This window comes from Neophocaena asiaeorientalis, unplaced genomic scaffold, assembly GCF_003031525.2.
Source record: "Neophocaena asiaeorientalis asiaeorientalis breed wild unplaced genomic scaffold, Neophocaena_asiaeorientalis_V1.1 scaffold196, whole genome shotgun sequence".
Classification (NCBI taxonomy): domain Eukaryota; kingdom Metazoa; phylum Chordata; class Mammalia; order Artiodactyla; family Phocoenidae; genus Neophocaena; species Neophocaena asiaeorientalis.
This window is the reverse complement of record NW_020173929.1, coordinates 356581-381027: the sequence shown is the minus strand read 5'-3', so window position 1 is coordinate 381027 and position 24447 is coordinate 356581. Positions and strand designations below refer to the sequence as shown.

The following is a 24447-nucleotide window of genomic DNA, read 5'->3' as shown; positions in this document are numbered from 1 at the left end:
TGATGACCAATAAAAATGTTATAGGCCAGTTACAAATCTAAAATCTATTCTGAATAAAAGAAAGGTTAAATAGTTTACCAACTAATGTTCTATACACAAATACATTAAATGCTAGCAATACAAAGAATTATTGTAGAATGAGAAAAAGTTATTTCATATTTTATCATCAAAAATGTCAAGGAAGTTTTCACTCCTGCATTATTATAGTTAAGGAGAAATTTATTGGGTTGTTTATATTTGAAAATTCCTTAAAAGTGTAGATTATGACAGCTTGAATATATTAGCAATAATAAAAAGTAAATTTTCTTTTTGAAAGGAAAGCTGTGAGAAAGGTATAGAAAAATAACCTTTCCTATTTTAATTACAACTCTAAGTGCTTTAATATTTATTTCCTGACAGTTTCAGGTAAAAGTGTTTTCAATCAATAAAAAATACAAATTGAGAACAACCTGTCACATATTGTGTAAATAAAATGCATAAGCTAGGGGAAATTTATTTGCCTTTCGCCTCGCCAATATAATCATAATAAGGCATGAAACTAAGTTTCTATTTCCAAAAAGAAGAAATGTTATTGGTCACCATTTTTCTTAAGCAGAACTGTCACTGATAATTGCAAATAAAATTAATTTAAAAGGCACAAAATATTTGTATAATTTGCAAGTGGATGACAAATTTCGCTAATAGTAAGCCAGTTCTCATTTATAAGACCAAAAAACATTAGAGTTTCATATGTTGCTAGATATGGAAATCAAACAGTAACCAATTGTAACAGCTTCAAAGTTATCACCGTGTAAAAAAAGCTCGTTAAAAAGTTTCGAAGGGTGTACAGACATTTGCGTTTCTAACAGTAAACAGGAAGAAAAGCAGCAGAATGTTCAATGTAGCTGAAATATAACAATCTTTAATATGGAAATTTATACTTAAGATTTTAAAAGTTGAAAAAATATTCTCATACTTAAGATAATAGGAAGGAAGAGTTTCAAGGTAGGGTTTTAGTTATTTTTCTTAGATGTAACTTTTCCTCTTTCTTTTTCAATCCACTATAATCTTCACTCGACAACAGTTTTGAACAGTTGAGTTGTGAGAATGTGAGCAGCTGCTGTTATTATAACTAAAGGTCTGTCTACTGCTTGAGTCTGAGAGACCACATGTTCGGCTGTCCTCTCATCTTGCCATCCTCACCAATTAACTATTAACATGGAGGGCTGTACACATGCTCTTGGGGGCTCTTTAACAGGCTTCTTGGCGAGTGGAACAACTACACAGCAGGGATCTGGGAACTGAGTAATGCCGGAATATAGGGGAGCCGTCCATAGTTCTGCTCCTTCTAATGACACTTTGCTCCACAGTTCAGCATGTAACAAAGTCTGTATTTAACTTGGCCGTTTTCACATACATTTTTAATACAGTGTCTTTGGGCAGATACTAAAACTATATTCCAGCAAGAGAGCAGGTAAGTAATACTACTACTTCACAGGGAAAAGTGTTTAGGACTATATATGCATACATATTTTAAGACATTCATAATATACTTGATGAATAATTTTAGTGTTTTCAGCAAACAGATATTTAGAATTTATTTTATTCATTTGTTTTAATGTATGCTTGTTATTTCCTGTGCTGTGATGGAAATAATCTCTAACCCAAAGGAAATAAACTATTTCAAGTTCAAAGTTATGAGGCTGAGCAGAAAATAGTTCAAATGCAAATTTAAAAATAATTCTTTTCCACTCTACTTGCAAAAGTATTATTACAACAATAAGTTTAAGTCAGTTTCGAATCTATGTCATTATTTTCCCTATTTTAACTTTTCCCCCTCTTTGCAATTTCCTTAACTATGTGTTCCTTCTCTACAATGAAATTAAACATGGGAAACATGCCAAAAGTACAATAAAGGGTAACTAATCATTACTGTACAGGTCTGACAGAATGCTAATAACTAAAGTAAGAACACTGATTGGCTATCTTTTTTTGAACTTCATGTAATCTTTATTTATTTATTTTTAACATCTTTACTGGAGTATAATTGCCTTACAATGGTGTGTTAGTTTCTGCTGTATAACAAAGTGAATCAGCTATACATAAACATATATCCCCATATCTCCTCCCTCCTGTGTCTCCCTCCCACCCTCCCTATCCCACCCCTCTAGGTGGACACAAAGCACCGAGCGCTATGTGGTCACTTCCCACTAGCTATCTATTTTACATTGGGTAGTGTATATATGTCCATGCCACTCTCTCACGTCGTCCCAGTTTACACTTCCCCCTCCCCATGTCCTCAAGTCTATTCTCTACGACTGTGTCTTTATTCCTGTCCTGCCCCTAGGTTCTTCAGAATCTTTTTTTTTAGATTCCATATATATGTGTTAGCATACGGTCTTTGTTTTTCTCTGACTTACTTCACTCTGTATGACAGTCTCTAGGTCCATCCACCTCACTACAAATAACTCAATTTTGTTTCTTTTTATGGCTGAGTAACATTCCATTGTATATATGTGCCATATCTTCTTTATTCATTCATCTGTCAATGGACACTTAGGTTGCTTCCATGTCCTGGCCATTGTAAATAGAGCTGCAATGAACATTGTGGTACATGACCCTTTTTGAGTTATGGTTTTCTCAGGGTATATGCCCAGTAGTGGGATTGCTAGGTCGTATGGTAGTTCTATGTGTAGTTTTTTAAGGAACCTCCATACTGTTCTCCATAGTGGCTGTATCAATTTACATTCCCACCAACAGTGCAAGAGGGTTCCCTTTTCTCCACACCCTCTCCAGCATTTATTGTTTCTAGATTTTTTGATGATGGCCATTCTGACTGGTGTGAGATGATATCTCATTGTGGTTTTGATTTGCATTTCTCTAATGATTAATGATGTTGAGCATCCTTTCATGTGTTCGTTGGCAGTCTGTATATCTTCTTTGGAGAAATGTCTATTTAGGTTTTCTGCCCATTTTTGGATCGGGTTGTTTTTTTGATATTGAGCTGCATGAGCTGCCTGTATATTTTGGAGATTAATCCTTTGTCAGTTGCTTCGTTTGCAAATATTTTTTCCCATTCTGAGGGTTGTGATTGGCTGTTTTTCCCAATCTAAGAGAAATACATATTTTATATACTTTTAATGTAGTGATACTTTATATAATATATTCAAATAAAGGTGTCACACTTCTATTAGCTATAGATGTTTAATTATATGACAAAATTTCCAAGGATATCAAACTGCATTTTTATTTCCTGTCAGAATCCACTTTACTCTCAAATACCAAGCTCAAGCATCCAAAATACATACATATACTGATTGTCTGCTCCATCCATTCTATCTTTCATACTTCTGAAGAAACTCCAGGAGGATGGGACCTTGTTTGTCTTGTTCACTACTTTATCCCCATGGATGCCTAGAATAGTACTTGCAATTCTGTTGATTGAATAAATTATTCAATCACCATTTAAACCTTGACTTAGAGTCTGCAGGGAAGGCACTGGTCATAGTCCAGAGGAAGTTGATGTATGATGTTAAAAAGAGTCATGTTACAACAGGTGATGTTACTAAGACTTCAATGGCCAACTGACTTCAGCCAAGGTTCCTAACCTGTCTAAGCTGTGAGAAGATCCTGTCCAACCTGTGAGAAGATCCTGTTCATGTTGTTCATAAAAAGAGGCAGAAAGCTGAAGATTTCTATTACTTCGACGGACTTGTGTACTTTAGTTTTTGTAGCCTGATCTCTGTTCAAATTCTCAGTTTTGGAGGTGTGTTTAAGTAACAATAGTGAAGGTGACAATTGTTGATATATAATGAGTGCCTACCATGTGCCAGCACTGGGTGAGCACATGTTATTGCTAATCCTCTGAATTTTTACAAATGAAGAAGCTGAGGCTGAAAAAGTTAGGACTTGACTAAGACCAAATAACTAATTGGGTCTATCTCCCTCCAAAGCCCAGGCTCTTTCTACCATTGAATGCTACTTTGTACACAGTCTGCTTCTTGATTTTGACCCTATTTTAGTACTTCCATTGAATAAGCAGCAGAGCATGGTGGTTAAGAGTATGGTACTTGGAAGGGAAACACTTAGATCTAAATCCTGCCACTCAAGTAGCTGTGTGATCTTGGGAAAGTCACTTAAATTTTCTGTCCCTTTTTCCTTATCTATAAAATGGAAATAATGATAGTGCCAACAATATAGGATTATTATAAGGATTAAATGAGTTAATATTTGAAAAGATCTTAGGACTGCAAATGGCCTGTAGAAATCACTGTGTAAGTTTTTATTAAACAAACTCACAGTTCCCTGGTTCTGTGTATGCATATGTCTTTGGTTAGCTTTGTAAGCATACTGCTTCCACTTCTTACTCTCTTTTCTTAGCCTAAACATTGTGATTTTCCTTGCCAGTCTTTAAGAGTTATTTAGAGTTTTATCCACTATTTATATCATGACTGGTTTAAGCAAACTGTTAAGTTTTACATTTTCTCCTAAGTATTTTCATAAAAAACCAAATATATGGTCAGATGTCAAGTTCAAAGAGCAAGGGAATCATTTATTTGTTTTTTCTTATAGCTCCACTGATATTAGGACCAGAAGACTACTATACGATAGCTAGGCAAAATTGTCTAGGGAAGAGACTGTGGTAGAAGGTCACCAAAGTCTGACCCTATGTTCTCCTATTTCCATTTCAAAATAGTCTCTTTACTGGTATTTTAAAAAGCAGAATTTAAATTATATCTTTTTCAGTTTTACAAGAATTCAAATATATCTATAAAATACCAAAATTCAAATACTGCTTAATGTTCAGTGGTGTACATAGGATGATTTGAAGTCTTCTGATAGTATTACTGCTCTTCCCTTACACAGAGGCTAGAGGAATCACTGTCACAAACATTCACAATAGGTTTGGAATCTCTTCTCTAAATAATAATGATGATCACTACCAAAATGGCCTTAGAAATTTTTTTCTTTCTTTTCTTTATTGCATGGGCACCTTTGCAATAAATTTTAAAATTACATATATACATATATTTATTTCATAATTATTTTGGTTCTTAAATTTAGGTCTTTGATTCATTCTGAATTAATTTTTGTATATGGTGTGAGGTAAGGGTCCAAACTTCATTCTTTTGCATGTAGCTATCTAGTTGTCCCATGCCATTTGTTGAAAGGTTATTCTTTTCTCATTGAATGGTCTTGGCACCCTTGTTGACCACAGATGTATGGGTTTATTTCTAGACTGCCAATTCTATTCCATTGTTTTATATGTCTATTCTTATTCGAGTACTCCAGTACTCCCTGGAGACCTCCAAATTTCAATTACATCTGCTATATTTCTGTTAATGTAATTAAATGTAAAGTTCTCACAGACCTTTGGAGTGTCACCAAGCATAGTCCTTGTTTCTCTGATTTGCTTGAATATGTCATTTAAGTTCAGACCTCAGTTGTGAAATAGGGATAATGCTTAACATATCCAAGGACAGGAGCTTAATTCAGATGAACCCTTCAAGTCCTTTCTATTTAGCTCTAAGGTTAAAGATTTGAGATTTACTAGCTTTGAAAGAATGAGTTCCAGAATACAAATCTGTTAGATATTGTAGTAGAACTTTCCCATAATATGGTTCTAGAATCTGATTTTCTGGGTTCAAATTATGGTTTCTCAAGTATTTAACCTTGATCTAATTTCTGAATTTCTCTATACCTCAGTTTCCTTATATGTAAAATGGGGATAACAGCATTTACATAAAAATTCTATAAGAATTGTTAGGTCCTGACTTAGTGTTTTTTATTTGCTAGTTGCTCTCATTATTGTTATAATTGCTACTTCTTAGAGAAGTAACACAAAGCTCAAAACTTCTCTGCTATAGTTCATTCCAAATCAAAGTGTTTTAGTATGTACATTAGAAAAAATGACTTCAGTGATTTAGTACTTTGACTTTCACATTCCATTCCTTGCAGCAGGTATTTCAGTTATATTATTTCTAGTATCATGTTATAGTGTATGTATACATATATACATACATACTGTGGAAACAGTCCCAAACTTGCCCCTTGAACACTCTTAAGAAAAGAACTTGTTTGAATCAATGAGGAAATCTTACAAAGACCCCTCTTTCTCTGGGGAGGCTGGCCTCTTTTTATGAGATTGTAACTTCAGGAGAAATATATATAGAAACCAGGAGGGAAGACGGGGACTAGTCCTATTCAGATCAGCTTTTTTTTCAATTTTTTTTTACTGTGGTAAAGTACATATAGTGTAAAGTTTACCATTTTAACCATTTAAAAATAAATTTATTTATTTATTTATTTATTTATGTTTGGCTGCATTGGGTCTTCATTGCTGCACATAAGCTTTCTCTAGTTGTGGCGAGCAGGGGCTACTCTTCATTGTGGTGGCTTCTCCTGTTGCAGAGCATGGGCTCTGGGCCCCCGGGCCTCAGTAGTTGTGGCATGCAGGCTCAGTAGTTATGGCACGCAGGCTGTAGAGTGCAGGCTCAGTAGTTGTGGTGCATGGGCTTAGTTGCTCTGTGGCATGTGGGATCTTCCTGGCCCAGGGATCAAACCCATGTCCCCTGCATTGGCAGGTGGATTCTTAATCACTGTGCCACCAGGGAAGCCCTTAACCATTTTTAAGTGTACAGTTCAGTGGTATTAAACACATTCATAGGGCTTCCCTGGTGGCGCAGTGGTTGAGAGTCCGCCTGCCGATGCAGGGGACACGGGTTCGTGCCCTGGTCCGGGAAGATCCCATATGCCGTGGAGTGGCTAGGCCCATGAGCCATGGCCGCTGAGCCTGCACGTCTGGAGCCTGTGCTCCGCAACGGGAGAGGCCACAACGGTGAGAGGCCCACGTACCGCAAAAAACAAACAAACAAAAAAACCCACACATTCATAATGTTGTGCTACCATCAGCACCAGCCATCTCCAGAACTCTTTACACCTTGTAAAACCGAAACTCCATACCCATTAAAATAATAACTCTCATTCTCTCCCACCCCCAGCACCTGGCAACTACCATTTTATTTTCTGTCTCCGACTACTCCAAGTATGTCATATAACTGGATTCACAGTATTTGTCTTTCAGTGACTGACTTATTTCACTGAGCCTAATGTTCTCAAGATTTATCCCTGTTGTATCACATGTGAAAACTTCCTTCCTTTTTTTTTTTTTTTTGCGGTATGCGGGCCTCTCACTGTTGTGGCCTCTCCTGTTGCCGAGCACAGGCTCCGGACGCGCAGGCTCAGCGGCCATGGCTCACGGGCCCAGCCGCTCTGTGGCATGTGGGATCTTCCCGGACCGGGGCACGAACCCGTGTCCCCTGCATCGGCAGGCAGGCTCTCAACCACTGCGCCACTAGGGAAGCCCCTTCCTTCCTTTTTAAGGCTGAATAATATCCTGTTGTGTGGATATGCCACACTTTGCTTATCTATTCATCTGTCAGTGGACAATCAGGTTGCTTCTACATGTTAGCTGTTGTGAATAATGCTGCTATACATGGGTGTAAAAATATCTCTTCAAGATCTATATTCAGATCAGCTTTATGATCAACGACAAGATATGACAGCAAAATCAACCTCATGTCACAATGATACTAGCAAGTTCACAATAAATCAAAGAAAAAAATTAAAAAATTAGTGAAGATGAAATTACCACATACTCACTGTATATTAAAACCACAAGTACTAGAGAACTGAATAATCTAAAAGACATCTTGCTGCTCCGGCATTTCAAGCATCTGAAGTCTCTTTTATCCAAATGGCACATGAAAATAATTTACCGGATTCATAAAGCACTTATAAACTGCTCTTCACTATAAACCACGAGTTAGGAGAAAGTAGTTTTGGAAAGTTCTTACCTGGATAAGGTGTGTTGGCACTGTGATGATACAGGCTGAAAGAGAGCTTCGTAGAAGACCACGGAGCATATAGAGGAACTTTGTAAGACTGTGATTGCTGTCACAGTTTTCTGTCCAGCAAATGTCATCTCCCCACAAAGGTGAACCAAGATTCTGGATTCCTATTCTTAAAATGTTCTTCTGTTTTTTCTAAGGGAAAGTGAGAGGGAGGTAAACACATTAAGTTTTATTAAACAATAGGATACCTACCTCTTTTACTTTCATCTGCTGGTTCTTATTTTTATTTGAAACAGATCAGGGAGATAATGTCAACAGACGTAGTAAAAAGTTTTATGTATTATCAATAATAAGGCAATATAAAGGAAACCTTTTAGATTACAAGACTATAAAAAAATAGCAGAACTGTTGTTTTGTTTTTTCTTTTGGAAAATTTGAAGAGTATCACAAGCCTCAAGCTTTTGTTTCTAAATCTTAATGGTGACTAAGAATTATGTTTGAGGCAATTAAAGTAATACATAACATATCACAGGTAATAATAGAGAGAATCTAAACTAGAATGCTTACAAACCATTCTTACAAAACTCTGTAAGTCTTTCAATAAACTACAGAGTGCTCACTATTTCTCAGATAAATTCTATCATGTCCACCGCCTACTATTTTGTTTGAAAGAAGTTTAAAAATGTGTTTTTGGGGGTTTAGCATTTTACACTTGCCTCTATTTTTTCTTCTTGAAGCTATTTTTTATGATAATAATTTGACACTTTTAATAAAACTTAACAGGTGAATGTTTGGAACTTGATCCCATTGACATTAAGGTCATAATAATAGTGAATGATATTTCTTGGGAAAAGAGTATTGAAAAACCACTAAATAAAACCTAAAATGATTGTCAATAAATGTTTGCCAGCAGATGTGTTTATAATAAATTCTACTGTTTGGGTTATTCTAACTGAACAAATGTTTTGCAAATGCTTTCCTTAGCAATTCAGCAAAATTTCCAGGCAAAGGAAGGAGCTCTTAGCAAAACCTGGCACATGGAAATAACTGGAAAATCATTATTACAATTCTAATGGGGAAAATAAGACTATTCTCCCAAAGCAAAGATTTGGAACATGCCACTTTAGATGTGATTTCTGATGAAACAAGATCCTAAAATATATATATCACTTGCTGTTGCTACAAAATACCACTAATAAAATTTATTAGCCAACTAGTTATTGCCCAATATTATATATATATACACACACACACACACTATATATATATATATATATATATATATATATTTATATATATATATATATATAAATATATATATATATAATATCTCCCTGATATTAGACACACAAGTGATTTTTTGTATTCCTTTTCAAGGAGAATTTATTGACAAAAGAAAGTAGGGAAAATGAATAAAACGTTGAAATGTTAGAAGAGGAAAGACTACAGGGACAATAGTAAGATGGGTAAGATACAGACTTAAAGTCTGCATTATGCAACTAAGTAGATGTATGATTTTGGGTAAAACAAGTAATTACTTAGGCCTTAGTTTTCTCATTTCTAAAATTAAAAGGATAGAATAGAACATTGCTGTATGAGACCATATAATTCTTCAAATATATAAAGTGACAAAGGCCTGGATAAAACTGCGAGAATGAGATTTTAAAAAGAGGAATTTAGTCTAAGCACATTTGAGAAAAACTTTCTGACTTCTAGGGCCTAAAGCACAAAGACAATAATATCAAGGTAGTTGGTCCAATTTTCTTTTCTGGTTGCCTTGAGGTTATGATGACAAGCACCTAAGATACCATATGTGGTGATCCTCAACAGTCCATAAAAATTATTTTCTTTTTATTTCTGCATTACTTGAATAAAATGAAGTAATATGATGTACCATGGTATATGTTAGAAGTATAAATAAATTTCCAATGAGTTCCTATATCTGTGAAATATGATAGGTTATTCATTTTTATATATTACTTAGAAACTCAGAATTTAAACAAAATGGCAAGATTAAGGTTCATTTTTCTCATCCTTAAACTTGTTATCTTATGAACTGTAGCTTAAGTTAGATTCCTAACAGAAAGAGCAACTTGGAAAAAAAAGAGAGAAAATTCCACCCCGCCCCAAATCTAGATATTAGAATGAAATCTGATGGTAAAAGGAGAGCAGCCTCATATTGTTTACCTTGTCAACACTTCAGAAACTAAAGGTCAGCTGTATTTTATCCCACAGTCACCATTACCTACTGCTGCTGTATCAAAAAGTTTACACAAGTTCATAACAAAAATGCTGTCAGGTGCAGAATCAGGAGAACCACAGTTTAGTGACTTTGACAGTTACACTGATATACACATATAGAAAGAATGAAAATATTAAAAGCCAGAGAATGAATGAGTGATAAGATATTTAAGTGAAGTATGTACACAGTACATTAGAACATAATTGAGCATAATACGTCAACCCAGGGAATACATTTATATTTTTAAAAATATGACAGTATTGTAAAAACAAAGGCTGAGTTACAAATTTCCTGTGTTGTTTGGGACGTATAATTCCTTGCTACACCATATAATAATGGGGCATACTGTAAGACATAATAAAATTAAAAAAATAAATGTTTGCTGACAGTTGAACAATAAATATATTCCTATGAGAAGATCTAAAATATTTAATCTGGTACTCTAAGTAAAATCAATGTTCAAATTTCATTTATTGTATTATTTCTTAGATATCTGAAAATCAAAAATTAAAAATAAAATTATGACAGCGATTTGTAAATGTTTCCACTCCAAGTATCTTTAGGGATGAGCTACAATACTTTACTTGCTACTGTTATTAATTATATGGTAGTATATAATACTCTGTTCCTTAGAGTCTATTTCTATCTGTTGCCTCCAACTAGTTTATTTCAAAATGTAGTGATAGAGAAAGTAAGATGAAAATATCCTTTTAAAAAGTAGGATTTATTTCAGTGTCAGAATATTATTTTGACTCGGGAATAATATTTTTTTAAGTAGTGCCTGATAGATGCATTTCTGTGGCTTCTGGAAGTAATCTAAAGTTTCTGAGGCAGATTTATAGACTAGGTAATTTAGCAAATGATGCAATCCATAATTTAAAAATATGGGAATTCATTAACTATATTTTAGTTCTAATAAAATTGGAAATATATATTTATAATAACTTATTGGTATATTTAATTTAATTAAAAATTTGTTTTTAGCATTCCTGGTACTCACCATAAAAACGTCTGTCTCAACCCTGTTTAATCTTTATGAACGTCAAAAGTTATAGAACCTCTGGTTCAGAGACCCAAACCAGTTTGTTGTCTATCAATGTTCATGAAATAAAATATTGTTTACTGAAAACAGTGTTGATTCATATAAACAAGAAAACAAACCTTTCATTCTATTCCAATAATAGCTTTTTAAGGGTTCTTCAGATGTGTGTGTGTGTATACATATCCATATATGTAAGTATAAGGGTATCTCTTTGTTACTGCCTTTGCTTTTTTGCTTTCTATAAAATTTCTTGCTCTTAGAAGATGTGTCATCATTCTACAAGAGCAGCAGCTCTGCACACTGTACCACAGGAACTGTTATGACATGCCTGTTTCCATAGTTACCAGAGCAAGTGGGAAGAGGTGTCTGTCAGGGACCAATTACCTCTCCAGACGGGCACTGCCACCAAAGAGAAGACATGGTGCCCATAAATCTTAGCTAGGACCAAAAATGGAACAACAATGAGCAAAATAAAACTGTACTAAATACCAAGGGCCATCACAAAAACTGTAACATACATGAAAAACCATCTATAAATGAATGTCTGTGCTTTGCCATACACACATAAGTATTTTCAACCTGCTATTAAACTGATGATTGAAAGAAATTTTAAAAGTATTTATTTTGCTATGGACAAAGTGTTAAATATAGCAATAAAGCTTATAAGAATATTTAAAAATCTATGATATAAATTAAGAGCAAATGTAGTTGATAATGCTGAAAATAAGACTTTTGGCTTTTTTGTCTTCTTCAGTAAAAATAATGGTGCTCTGGAAATAATTCTGCTAAAATAATATAAATGAAATGCAAAACTTTTAGCAGCAATAGCAATTAAAATCACTGAGGAAGAATTGTGAAAGGCATGATATCTAGAAATAAAATTTCCCTCATTTTGTTTAAGTTAAACTAACCGGAACATTTTTAATAGTAGGAATCCAGAGAAAGTATTTTAAAATAGAGCTACAGAGAAATAGTTAACTTATAAAATGTTTTAATGTAGCAAATAAAAATGCATCTTTTATTCAATGAGACAACTCAAAGCATAATATAATAAATAAAATCTTGAAATAATTAATTCTTACACATAAGATAATTTAACATTAAGGCCTAAATGACAGAAATATAAAAAATTTCAATAGAAGAGTACAAGTCTTGCAGATTTAACAGTAATTTTCAAACTGTGGTATTTATTAACTCCAGGTACTACAAATACATATTTAAAAATAATGTTGACAATGTATGTGAACATCTTATGGGCATCCACTGAGAACTTAGCTAAAATTCTAAATACACATTTACAGTCAAACTAAGGCTGCCCGTGCTCTGCTTATTTACATCCTCTGTGCTTAGAAACAGCTTGTTCGCTGTTGATTATTCTAAGACCTACTGGGTCTACCCCTAGAGAGTTTAAAAACAGCATTACATACATGATTATAAAAAGGCTTTGAAGGTACTCAATACCTGGGGATTGGATCCATCAAATCCTTCCTCATAAATGATGTTCTGGATAAACTGCAGCAGCTTCATGTAGCTATGGTTCAAAGAACTGTTGATAAGAAGTGGTTCAAATGCATAAATGAGCTTATTACACAGGAAATACAAACTGTAAGCTAAAACTTTAAATAAATAATTAAAAGATATACATTTATGAGACTATACTTAAATATAAGACAAAACAGTATAAGGCATTCTAAAATAAAAAGTCAGTACATCCATGGAATAAGCTGCAATGCCCTATATTATCTAGCTCAATGTTCTTGACTTCACGGGAAGATAAAAATCTGTGGAGACTGAGATGACTTAATTATGTCAGGCTTAGTTACCTCCAAGAAAATTAATGATTTAATGAAGCAACCTAAAAGATGAAGCCACTATAGCTTTTCAGGGGTAATCATAGATAATTAACACATAGTTAATGAACTGCTATGCCAAGTACACCTGAATCAATGTCCTGATCACTTGAGCTCATCTTCCATCAAAGTTTTAATACTCTTAGAACAAATCGTTAATAATAATATTAATTCAAAAACAACTTTTTAAGAAAAATGAAGACAAGTGAATATAAGTTCCACTTCTGTCTGTAAAAAAAAGACAATAAGACAAATGTATGAATTTAAGAAGATAAACTGTTTCCCACATGAATACTAGCATTAATGTTACTATTTCAAAATATTTTACAAGTGCTATGAAACATAACAAAAATTTAGTAAGAGTGAAGAAAATCTGCTTTAACATTAACTGAATTTAAGATTCTTCATAATGGACAACCTGTGTGCTATATCTGAACATCAAATGTCATGATAATGAAATTCTGGAAAATTGCAATTTCATCGAAATTGAAGTGCCTAATACCGTAAAAGCTGCAGGTGATTTTAAAAATACAAAAGGGGCTTCCCTGGTGGCGCAGTGGTTGAGAGTTCGCCTGGCAATGCAGGGGACACGGGTTCGTGCCCCGGTCTGGGAAGATCCCACATGTCGCGGAGCGGCTGGGCCCATGAGCCATGGCCGCTGAGCCTGCGCGTCCGGAAGCCTGTGCTCCGCAACGGGAGAGGCCACAACAGTGAAAGGCCCTGGCGGACTCTCAACCACTGCGCCACCAGGGAAACCCCTGCCACAACTCTTGAAGCCTGCACGCCTAGAGCCCATGCTCTGCAACAAGAGAAGCCACCACAATGAGAAGCCTGCACATCGCAACGAAGAGTAACCCCCGCTCGCCGCGACTAGAGAGTGCCCAAGTGCAGCAATGAAGACCCAACACAGCCAAAAATAAATAAATAAATTTATAAAAAAGAAAAAAATACAGAAGTATTTGCTTTACTGTGATCCTAAGTAAAGTGATCATATAGGCAGAAGTGCCTGACATAAAGAAAAAAGGAAATATAATTTGAAGCATTCAGGTAACATTAAAGAATGTAAGTTAGGAAATGTAGCAAACTGCTTAAATTAATGTGTGCAAATCAATGGCAAGTTGTTCAGCAAAAAATATATGCACATCTCTGTAAACATTTTATAGAACAGTCACACCCAGCCCAAAAGTACCTCTCTAACAGCAACAAAAAAAGAAAACCAAGAGAAAAGAATGGTGTTCTGGGGGCTTCCCTGGTGGCACAGTGGTTGAGAGTGCACCTGCTGATGCAGCAGACATGGGTTCGTGCCCCGGTCCGGGAAGATCCTACATGCCACAGAGCGGCTGGGCCCATGAGCCACAGCCGCTGAGCCTGCGTGTCCGGAGCCTGTGCTCCGCAACGGGAGAGGTCACAACAGTGAGAGGCCCTTGTACCGCAAAAAAAAAAAAAAAAAAAAAAGAACGGTGTTCTGTGCAAAACAAGTATTACTCCAATTGAAGGATTTGGCAGTACAGTTATTTCTCATAAGCTTATCTCTCCATTTTCAATAAAAATACAATGGATTTCATGACATTTTTCTACCTTTGTGAGGAAATGTGTCTATAAACAATGATATTCTGTAAGGACAATGATGTGACTATTTCACATCTTAACACGTATTTGTCCTGGCTAGCTCAACTTACAGAACACAGCGTTGCTGTTTGAACACAGCAGATTCAATCCCTATCTGGGTCAGTTAGCTTTGCACAGGGGCTAAAATCTGCTCCAAGGTCCCAGATTATGAAATGAATTCCAGCCAACCATATGACGAATGTCATATGGGTTAAAGGAGGGTGGATCAAAAACATTTCCAGTGTATCCTAATCCACCAATAATGAGTCTACCTAAGACCATTATTTTTTCATATGTTCAAAAAGTTTCTTAAGCATTTTTCCCTCTGCCCCCCAACTGTTCACTAATAAAATCTGCCTTAAGTATTTGGTAGTAAATTTGCTATCTAAAGGCATACTACTAAATACCACATACATAAATTACTTCTTAGTTTTTTAGTTGCCACCATTTATCCATTTCATCTTTTCACAGCCTGTTAAGATAACTATAGTAGGTCTAAGATTCTCTTCAATGGTTTGGGGGCAGTTGTTCTCTTGATAGGAGAACAAAAACAAGACAAAAGCGAAATACGTCTTAGTCTCTTTCCTATTTCACATTGACATAAACAACCCAATCACTAACAGTGATTAGAACTTTATAATAAAGTAAATTTTCCGATCTAGTTAGATTTCTAGGAAAATGAACACTTTGATGACAAAATGGGAAAAAAATCAATATTTATGTATACTGAGAATATTCATTTTTGGATACATGGGATTAGAACTTTTAAAACTGAACTAGTTTATATGGTATTAATATTAAAATACTAAGTATTGTTAATCTCCATGAGATAAATTTCCTTGTCAACAATATTTATAGTAATATACTTTTTTTTGCTGAAAATAAATATCTTGTCACCTAATTTTTTTTTTTTTTTATTAAACCCCTTTAATTTTGAGGATGTTGCCTTTTTGTTTGTTCAGCAGTCCAGTAACTCATAAAACAGGAGTTGTCAAGAAGGAAACCCAGTTACAAATATGACTCTGGCTTCCTTATTAATGTTTCCAAACATTTCACGAAGGTTAGGTTATCATAGTGTTTATGACATATCTCAAAGGCAGCACATTTCAAATCACATATTTTATTTTGCCTGATTTTCATAATTTTCAACAACTTTCATAGTAAAGTTATCTATCTTGAAATTCTAAAATGTCATTAAAACTATAACAGTACAAAGAATATAAAAAAAATTATTAGAATTTTAATTTTCACCTTTAAAATATTAAGCATTTAAAACCTTCTTTAGTTAAAAAAAATAAAATTGACCATGTGCATTATCATTCATGTATCTGCTATTATATTACCATGTTGTCTGACAGGAATGAATTTCGTTATATTAATATACAAATATGGATAAAAGGGATCCAATCACCCAATGTAAACCTATATTTTGATGACCAAGTTTAAGATGTTTTAAAAAGTTGACAGAAAAAATGAGACTTTCATGCCTATCAACATCCCTCCTCCCCTGATTTTCAGTAAGAGGTCTAATGGATATCTGCATCAGAAAATTTTAATTTATATCAACAAATGGCATTGGTTTTCCTGTGAAAGGTAATTCTGTCATTCAGTCTCACTAAGAAAGATAAAAAACATTACTCTAAGAAAAAGAATCAGATGTATACCTAGAAAAGAAATCAAGTAGATAATGAATAACAGATAATTTACCTTGCAGTTTCTCAGTGAACAAAGGAATACTTATAAAAGTATCAATGTGATCAAAGAATAAATTTAACAACAACAAAAAAGCTTAGGTAACAGGAGACAAGATTTCATTTGTGAAAAAGTAAATTAAAAAAATAAAATTAGGGCTTCCCTGGTGGCGCAGTGGTTGAGAGTCCGCCTGCCGATGCAGGGGATAAAAAAAAAAAATAAATAAAATAAAATAAAATAAAATAAAATAAAATTAGTATATGTGAAATTAACTAGTTGATAAGTGAAAAGTTAACTCATAGAAAATAAGCTCTTGGATTTGTTTCTGATTGTAATTATATCAACTGGCAAAGTGTCTGGCACATAATAAACACTCAAAATCTTTTGCATCACTGTCACAACATTTGATCATTACGGTAACTTTGTGAGGTAAGTATAGCCATTATCTTCATTTCATGGTTGAGAAATTAAGACCCATCAGGGGCAAGTGATTTGGCCACGGCTATACAACAATTAAGTAACAGAAGTGGCACTTAAAATTCAAGTTTTCTAAAATTTTGAGTTAGGTTCTTTTGGTTAAACTAGAGTGAGATCCACAGTGAGATCCAGATTCAATGAAAAGTCTGTGGGTTCAAATACACTCATGTCACTCAGATGAGGTTTGAACATGGCTCCACTCAATAAAGTCAAAGTATTCAGGTGTACAGTCTTAAGGAGGTATTTCTCTTTTAGTTGCACTGGTGAGAACTTCACCAATAGGCCTCACTAGTATTAACTTGGTGTATGGTTTATTAAGAAAATTCAATATTGAAAAGCATAAATTTACAAGTATACAAACTAGATACCCGTATAGCACAGTGGAAAGTATGCTTAAGATCTCGGCTCTGGTTCTATCTGTTCCAACAACTGTAGCAAAATCTGTGATGTGAGGCAAATTCTTTACTTTTTCTGTTCTGGGCTTCAAAATTTTCTCATCTGTAAACCGAAGGAGCTACACTAGATAATCTCTGTTGTCCATTCTGACTTAAAATTATATGATTCAAGGATGATTTTTCTTTTCTTTTAAGAATGACTTTTCTCATTAAAATGATTCATTGCTGGGTTTTTAAAAATAAGAATTTCTGGGCTTCCCTGGAGGCGCAGTGGTTGAGAGTCCACCTGCCGATGAAGGGGACACGGGTTCGTGCCCCGGTCCGGGAAGATCCCACATGTCGCGGAGCGGCTGGGTCCGTGAGCCATGGCCGCTGAGCCTGCGCGTCCAGAGCCTGTGCTCTGCAACGGGAGAGGCCACAACAGTGAGAGGCCCGTGTACCGCAAAAAAAAAAAAAAAAAAGAATTTCTGGTGCATTTAAGTATTGATTTAACTACTTGTTAGGAAGAGAAACTGTTATCACTACCAATTATGATTAATTTAAAGATGAAGGATTTTTGACATTATGCAAATCACTGAGAAAATATGATTTGTATTACTAAAAATCTATTTACACATATATTTCAGGTATTCATCTATAACGAAGAGTGAGACATAAGGCAGTAGGCACAATATCAAATGTTTCAACTAACTAAAACAGTTTGCTGAGCTAAAGTTATATTAGCATATAATTTGCATGTGGCTACAAAGACTGTGAAGTGTATTCACAAGTAATTTTCAAGTTAAAAAGTCCATTATTGTTACACTGAACGATGTCATTTATTGATTTTTCTTTTCTGATGCTTTTCGCCTGACAACACTGGATTTGATTCTCTTCGCTATGGATACTCAACCAAGAGAAGAATATACAGAGATGTAATATTAAGGGCACAAAGGAGGGCTATGACCAGCACAAACCTCTGGAACACAGCTGGGAAAGTACTAAGATCATGAAGATGGAAGAATTGCATACATCCATGAAACAATCCACTGTCTGACAGGGACACTGTTGACAGTGGTTATGATCTTTCATGAAAAATAATTCAGTTCAATTACTCTAATTTCCTTTAATTATTGATATAAAAAAGTCACTAAATTTTGTCTCCTACTACCCATCATTATTGCTGTCATCTCTCCAACTCTGGGTCATTACTCATCTTTCAAACACCCTGGCCTTTCAGTTTCTTGATCTCCTCTCTTCCAATGATCTTGTCTCCATTCTACCTACAATGCTCATTCCCATCGTCATACCTTAGATCTTGTCATCATCAATAACTGCTATCCTTGTATAATCTCAATTCATATACTCCCTCCCCACAACCACCACTTTCTGTCTTTTCACTCAGAGTCCCATTTAACCAGAATAGTAGTTTTGCTGAGCAAGTGAGACAAAGCCAGAGAAGGACATGGAAGTGAAGATAAAAAAACTGACCATGGATCAAGATGGTTAATTAGCTGAAAGAGTGTATCAAAGCAGGTGATAGATGATAGGCAATGGTACAGAGGTCTCAGTAAAGTCAAATGCTCGCATAGAGGCTCCCGCATAGCTTATTCATTTTACACATAGCAGTTTGTACTTCTTAATCCCCTATCCCTATCCTGCTCCTCCACCCTTCCCTCTCCTGACTACTAACCACTAGTTTGTTCTCTATATCTGTGAGTCTCTTGCTGTTTTGTTATACTCATTCGTTTTATTTTTTAGATTCTGTGCATAAGTGATAACATATACTTGTCTTTCTCTGACTTATTTCACTAAGCATAATACTCTCCAGCTCCATACATGATGTTGCAAACAGCAAAATTTCATTCTTTTTTTAATGACTAATATTCCATTGTATATGTATATCACATCTTCTTTATCCATTCATCTGTTAATGGATGCTTAGGTTGCTTTCATACCTTGGCTACTGTAAATAATCCTGCTATGAAGACTGGGGTGCATGTATCTCTTTGAATTAGTGTTTTCACTTATTAAGTCTTTTAAAACACTTTCAGGAGTGAGCTAAGTAATGTGGAAGGCAAAAGGAATATGGCCACAGTTCATGTGTGGGCCTCTATTTAAGGAGGAATTGAACTCCAAATGAGTTTTTCTCAAAGTAAAGAACGGGATAGGGAAAAGAGCTGACTGTCCAGATTGAAAATATTTGCTCAAGTAGTTATATTTTTTTCCCAAAGGAGAAATAATTTTACTGATTCCTATAAATTGTATGATGGCAACAATGATAATGTACATTCTCACTTTTGATATACTTTCCTAGAATTGTTTTAACAATGTACACCTGTACAATTAACACGAGTGACATGTGTTTCGTCACACTATCTTTAACACAAGGTATTATCATTTCAAATATCTGACAGATGAAAAATGGTATCTCTTTGGTTTTTGCTTACACTTCTTTGATTATTAGTTAGCTTTATTAGCTATTTCTATATCTTCTTTTGAGAACAGCATGTTGATATCTTTTGCCCATTTTGCATTAGGGCACTCAACTTGCTTTTACTAATTTAAAAATGGTCTTAATCAAATCTTCAGACCCCATTCAAGTTTTGTCACTTGTCCTAGTATCATCCTGTATTGCAAAAGGACTGAATTCAGAATCATATGTTACACCCAAGTTGTCTCTTCAGTCTCCTTCAATCTGGAAATTCCTTAGATTTTTCTTGACTTTTATGGTCTTGACACTTTTGAGGATTACAGGCCAGCTATTTGGTAGAATGTTCCCAATTTAGGTTTGTCTGAGGTTTCCTTATGATTAGATTTAAATTATGAGTAGTTGGTAGGAATATCACAGAAGTGTTGCTGAGTTCTTCTCATTGCATGCTATCAGGTGCTACATAATTTCAATTTGCCTCATTACTGGTGATGTTAATTTGATTACGGTGATGTCTGCCAGGCTTCTCCACCATAAAATTATACTCTCCCCTTTGCAGTAGTCAATATTTTGTGGGGAGGTACTTTGAGGCTATGTAAATATCTTGTTCCTTAATAACTCACTCATTCATTCATTTATTTGTGTCTGTAAGTATTCGTGGCTTCCTGTTTTATTAAATGGGTTACAATCCATTACTATATTTATATATTTTGAAACTCAAATTGCCTCTTCTTTAGCCAGTGGGAGTTCTTTTGAGCTGGCTTCTGTATCCTTTTGACATACCTTCATCATTCTTTAAGCATTTCTAAGCATAAAAAGATGTTACAGGTTTATCTTTTTCTTTCCTTTGAATCAAACATTTCTCCAAAGAGTTCTGATTCCTTCAAGTGGAGAACCACTAGATATACTCACTGTTATTTCCCTACTCCAAGAGTTTAAGACAGTCTCTTTAATTTTCCTCTATTACTTTTATAATTTTAATTTATTGTATTTAAATCTTTAACTGTTTGGAAATATAGTTTGATGTGAGATATAAGATAAAGATTTCACCATATTATACTCAAATGATTATACTTTCCACACTTATTTGAAATCTCTCTCCATTATAAAAATGATGTTTGTTCATTATAAAAATTCAAATATACAAAAACAGGACTTCTCTGGTGGTGCAGTGGTTAAGAATCTGCCTGCCAATGCAGAGGACATGGGTTTGAGCCCTGGTCCAGGAAGATCCCACATGCCGTGGAACAACTAAGCCCATGCGCCACAACTACTGAGCCTGTGCTCTAGAGCCCGCAAGCCACAATTACTGAGCCCGCCTGCCACAACTATTGAAGCTGGTGCGCGTAGTATGTATATCACATCACAAGAGAAGCCACCGCAATGAGGAGCCCACACACTGCAACAAAGAGTAGCCCCTGTGCATGGTGACGAAGACCTAATGCAGCCATAAATAAATTAATTAATTTAAAAAACCAAATATACAAAACATACAAGGAATAGAAAAAAAAATCCAAAATCCACCACCCAAAGGTGAACATTGTTAACAGTTTGATGAACATCCTTTCAGACATCTCTCTATGTCAATCCTTCCTTCTCTTACTGAGAAAAAATATTGTGGGATGTTAAGAAGTATGCTGATAAAAATGTTTTTGATTCTGAAAAGAGTATTTTACCAATAAACAAATATAAACTGGGTTATTATAACTACTTATTTGTTTAATTTTGGCATTTCTCTCATAGCCTTTTCAACACTGATATATACTGAGTTTCACAGTATAAGAAGATTTATCTTAGTCGTTCATGGGTTTATTTAAACAAATATCACTAAGTATATTTAAGAAACTAAATTAACATCTACTGAATTTGTGTTAGAAAAGAATTTGGGAAAAGCTACTTAAAATTTTATGTAAACAAGAGTGTACTCTGTGTCCTATTACTATAATCTGCTTTTTCGCTCTATTTTATCTTGGATGCTAAACTCAGTAACCACCCCAGGTCTCTCACGCAGAAAAAGCTGCTGCACAACCTCCCCACTACAGCCACTGCTGCAGTCTCCACAGCTACCATCAGCCTTAGATCTTAATAAAAGCTACAGTGCCCATGACCCTCCAAAGGATAACTGGATTTCCTTTGGAGGGTGGTGGGCACTTGAGATTAACTAAGTAAAGTTGCAGCTTAGGCTCCTTTCCTCAATATTTGGGAGATTTGGTTGGCATCCCCTTTGTTCTCCAGTGTCATTTTCAAACCACTCCTCCTCGCCTACTTTCTAGTAAAACAAAACACACAAAAAACTCCACGCCTTAAAAAAAATATATTTAGCCAACCCCAATCATTCTCTTTTTAAGCTGCTGCTGTTATCAAGCTTCTGGACGTTTCCCTCTATCAGCTGAAGATGTTGTACCTGGTTTACAGTCCTAATTCAAACATCTTATCAACACTTCTAATCTTGGTAACTTGCTTTGTTCATTTACCCTCACTATTAAGATTAGTCCACTACCAGTCTACTACCCTTTCTTTTTTTCCTCCCGTATCAACAGCAGCTGTTATCAATTCATTTTCTTTAGCCTAGAGTATGGGGTCCATCATTTTGTTCACCTTTTAATACTTCTCTGCTCTTTGTCCTTCTGCTGATGGCACTTGGCAAAACTTCAGTCCCGTTTGCAGCCAGGAATCAGCACAGATGTAAGAAAGTCACACAACCTGACAGACTGGTACCCCCATAAATATGTGGTACTTCTCCAGTCCGTGTATTCTTCCAGTCTGTGAAACAACCATTTCAAACCTTCCCATTTAATCCAAACTCCTAAGAGGTAAGTAACTATTCCTTAGTGGATGATCCTGCCTATTATTCACCCAGTAAAGAGAAGACATCCATATTTTCAGTGTTACTCAAGACTCTGCCTACAACTGTATAAACCTATTTGTTTGTATCTACACTGTTCTCTTATGCTTCCTTTCCCTCCTTCCCTCCAGTGGAGGAAATGTTATTATATCTTAAAGGTCAGTCCTTCCACACCTGCTCTGAGGCACCTCCTGCCTTTTCCAGAAAATACTCTGACTACCCCCTAACATTTATTTGGTATTTCCTATGTACTAAGCAGTGTTAGTACTAAGCAGTGTTAGTACTAAAGAGTATTACTTTTAGACCAATTTCATAGATAGGTAACAGAGGTAGTGAGCGGTTTAAGAATTTTCCTAAGGCATTTAGTAATCTGCCCAATGCCATATAGCTAGAAACTGCAGCTACCTCTTCACCATCTATTCCCTTTTTAATGAATTTTTTCCCACTTACATTTAAACAGAACAAAACAGAAAAAAAAAAAAACCTAACCAAAAACAACCCCCCAAACCCAAACCAAAAAAAAACCCACAACAACTTTTGTCACCCCAAATGTCTTCCAATTATTGCTTTTTCTCTGCCCCTTCATGAACAAATTTCTTAAAAGAATGGTATGACCCTTGCCTATCTCTCTGAACTCATCTTCCTGTAGCCCTTGCTATCACTCACTCTGTTTCAGCAACATGGCCTTTCAGGTCCTTGAAAACACCAAGTTCTTCACTTTCTTACCACACCTGCTGTTCCCTCCTCCAAGAACACTTCTTGGCTTAGTGGTCTTTGTATGACCACCTTCTTATTTCTTATTCTTCAAGTCTCAGGTTCAGGTCTTCAGAGAGGCCTCATCTGAACACAACTCAAAGTTTATTTCCCCCACTCAATTTATGGCAAGTGTTCTTTGTCTTTACATTACTTACCACAATTCATAATGGCATATATATGTTTGTTTACTTGGTTTTTTTAAAAAAAATTTGTGTGCTTTCTTGCTCAGTTGTAATCTATAAATGGTCAAGGATAACAGCTGCTTTGTTTATTACGATAAACCTAAAGCTTAACATAATTCTAGGCTCCTAAAAGGTACTCAGGGGCACACAAGGTGCTCATGTCAGAGAAGGTGTTCAATAAATATTGTTAGATATATGTTTATGTCTACTTATATCTGTAAGCAGTACCATCCTAGCTCTAATGTCTGAAAAGCATTCTTGATATTCCCTTCACCCTTTTCCCCAACTTCAATGAAACCAAAGAGATCAGAGAGGTAGCTAGCAATAAGATTAGGTAAGGACATGTAGACCTTATGGATCTCTGTTAGGATATAGGTTTATTATTCTGAGTGAGATGAGAATTCATTAAAGGTTTGAGGCAGAGTAGTGTTAAGAGCTGACTTATGTTGTGAAACTGTACTGTCTAACAAGATAGCCACTAGTCACGTATAGCTACTTACATTTAAGTTAATTAAAATAAAATATAAATTTCAGTGCCACATTTCAAATGCTCATTATCAGTTGCATGTGGCTAGTGGCTGCTATTTTGAACAGCACGTAGAAAATTGCCATCCTTGAAGAAAGTTCTATTGGACAGCACTATGTGAAAAAGTTCATGAGGGCTGTTTTGGAGAAAAATAGGAGCCACCAAGGCGCAGGGAGCAAGACTAATTAGGAGGCTATTCCAAGAGTCCCGGCAAGAAATGTGGGTGACTTAGGTTAGTGTGGTAGAGGTAAAGGTTGCAAGAAGTGATCAGGATCTGGATATACTGAAGATATGATTGACATGATTTGCTTAGAGATTGAATGTAGGGAGTGAGAGAGAGAAAGGAGTCAAGGGTCAATGATTACTTTATTGAAGGAAGAATAGAAATACGGAAGGAGACACATAAATAAGAGAGAGTATGTCTATGGGGAACATGACTGGGATTAGGAATGTGGGAATAAGGTGGAAAATAACAAAATCAAAAACATGGATACCAATGAAAATAGCATGCTAGAATGATCAACTAAATTCTATGTACCCAAAGGCCCCCTTGAAGGACAGAAAGAAGAAAGAAAGACAAACATATAAGC

At 35.3% G+C, this 24447-nt stretch overlaps 1 protein-coding gene across 1 annotated transcript in view; it reads right to left on the bottom strand.

Moving 5' to 3' along the window:
- Positions 1–24447, bottom strand: part of ELP4 (elongator acetyltransferase complex subunit 4) — a 238767-nt gene that overhangs the window by 143319 nt on the left and 71001 nt on the right. Inside the window, exons 6-7 of the mRNA XM_024752532.1 lie at positions 12578–12662; positions 7836–8024 (exon numbers count right to left, since the gene is read on the bottom strand). Coding sequence (XP_024608300.1) covers positions 7836–8024; positions 12578–12662 — 274 coding nt within the window. The remainder of the gene's footprint in view (positions 1–7835; positions 8025–12577; positions 12663–24447) is intronic.